Source organism: Fulmarus glacialis, unplaced genomic scaffold, assembly GCF_000690835.1.
Source record: "Fulmarus glacialis isolate BGI_N327 unplaced genomic scaffold, ASM69083v1 scaffold26392, whole genome shotgun sequence".
Taxonomy (NCBI): domain Eukaryota; kingdom Metazoa; phylum Chordata; class Aves; order Procellariiformes; family Procellariidae; genus Fulmarus; species Fulmarus glacialis.
This window is the reverse complement of record NW_009200131.1, coordinates 30469-31919: the sequence shown is the minus strand read 5'-3', so window position 1 is coordinate 31919 and position 1451 is coordinate 30469. Positions and strand designations below refer to the sequence as shown.

The window sequence follows — 1451 nt, the reverse complement described above, 5'->3', positions numbered from 1 at the left end:
GACAGCCCGCTCCTGCGCCTTTAAGGCTTTGGTAAAGCTTGGTAAATATTTCTTGGACAGGCAGCTCCTTGTCTGGCTTTAATTACCTGGGCAAATTTTCCTAAGGATTATATTGACCTCAAATATGTCAACATTTATTGAGGCTGTGTTCCTGAGGCTTTTCCCATTAGATGCTAATGGATTCTGGCTAATAGTCAAGCCGGATTGACCACCGGAGGGTGCCCTGGCCAGCTCCAGGATACCACAAGTACCTGGGGAGAGGGCTGGGGAGGGTTACACCAGCTTTGTGAAGCCAAATATAAAAATCACCATGGCCCCAATCCAAAGAGATCAGGGAACATGCTTGAGCAATTGCATTCCTAACTATCTGCTTCTCTAGGCATGATTCACTCCAAGTCGCAGCTGTATTTACGTGTGAGACTTCAAGCAAAGGTTGCTTTCTCTTGGGACAGTTCCCTCCTTGTTGGAAAGAGGAGTCCAGCACCCCTCTGGAGGGCTTCCATTTGCTTCTGTCCCTCGGGTCCCTGCCAGGGCCGGAGCCATGCTCAGCACAGCGGTCACTCGCCACTGCTGCGCCAGAAAGCCACGTCATGCTGGTTGTTTTGAAATCGCTTCCCTCCAGCCTGGCGGCAGTGCCTCTGGGTGCCTGAGTGCCTCTGGCCACCCGCGTGCATCTCATGGGTGGTTGTGGGTCAGAGCAGTATCTAGGTGCCTTGCTGGTCATGCCAGCCAAGGCTGGGCATAAGCATGTGTGCCCCTTCTCTTCTGTGCCCCACACGCCTGCCAGCCCGCTGCCAAGCCCAGACATGCACTGACGCCCCTCTGATTGCTCAGCTCTGCGTGGCTGGGCAGTGGTTTCAGACACGTGTGCATAGGCGTGCACAAGGTGCACGCCAGTTTCTGTGCCTGCATGTCTGCACAGGGGAATGGCCCCCACTGTCGTCTCTGGCCCAGGCCCAGCTCCCCTGGCTCTCCACACCGAGCCTGCCGCCCTGCCAGCTCCTCCAACAGGACCACGTGTCCCTGCCGGGCGTCCCTGGGTTGCCCTGGCAGTGGATGTCTCTGCAGCCTCCTCACGGACCAGCTTCCTGCTCCCGCTGCCTGCCTGGCTCCTGCTGCCTTGCCCACACAATGAGTGCATGATCACCAGTTGCTCAGAGGGAGCACTGGTATCACTTTGCAGGAGAATGCCTCCGAAGAGCAAGGGAGAAAAGGAGTGAAGCAGCAGCAGAAGAGAAACATAGCAGGTGCAGTGGATGTCTCTGCAGCCTCCTCACGGACCAGCTTCCTGCTCCCGCTGCCTGCCTGGCTCCTGCTGCCTTGCCCACACAATGAGTGCATGATCACCAGTTGCTCAGAGGGAGCACTGGTATCACTTTGCAGGAGAATGCCTCCGAAGAGCAAGGGAGAAAAGGAGTGAAGCAGCAGCAGAAGAGAAACATAGCAGGTGC

General features: G+C 56.4%; 1 protein-coding gene across 1 annotated transcript in view; it reads left to right on the top strand.

Annotated features, from left to right (window-relative positions):
- The first annotated feature begins 1187 nt into the window (after positions 1–1187).
- Positions 1188–1451, top strand: part of CCDC153 (coiled-coil domain containing 153) — a 3263-nt gene continuing 2999 nt past the window's right edge. The window contains 2 exon segments of the mRNA XM_009573502.1: positions 1188–1216; positions 1410–1447. Of these exon segments, the coding sequence (XP_009571797.1) occupies positions 1188–1216; positions 1410–1447 (67 nt within the window).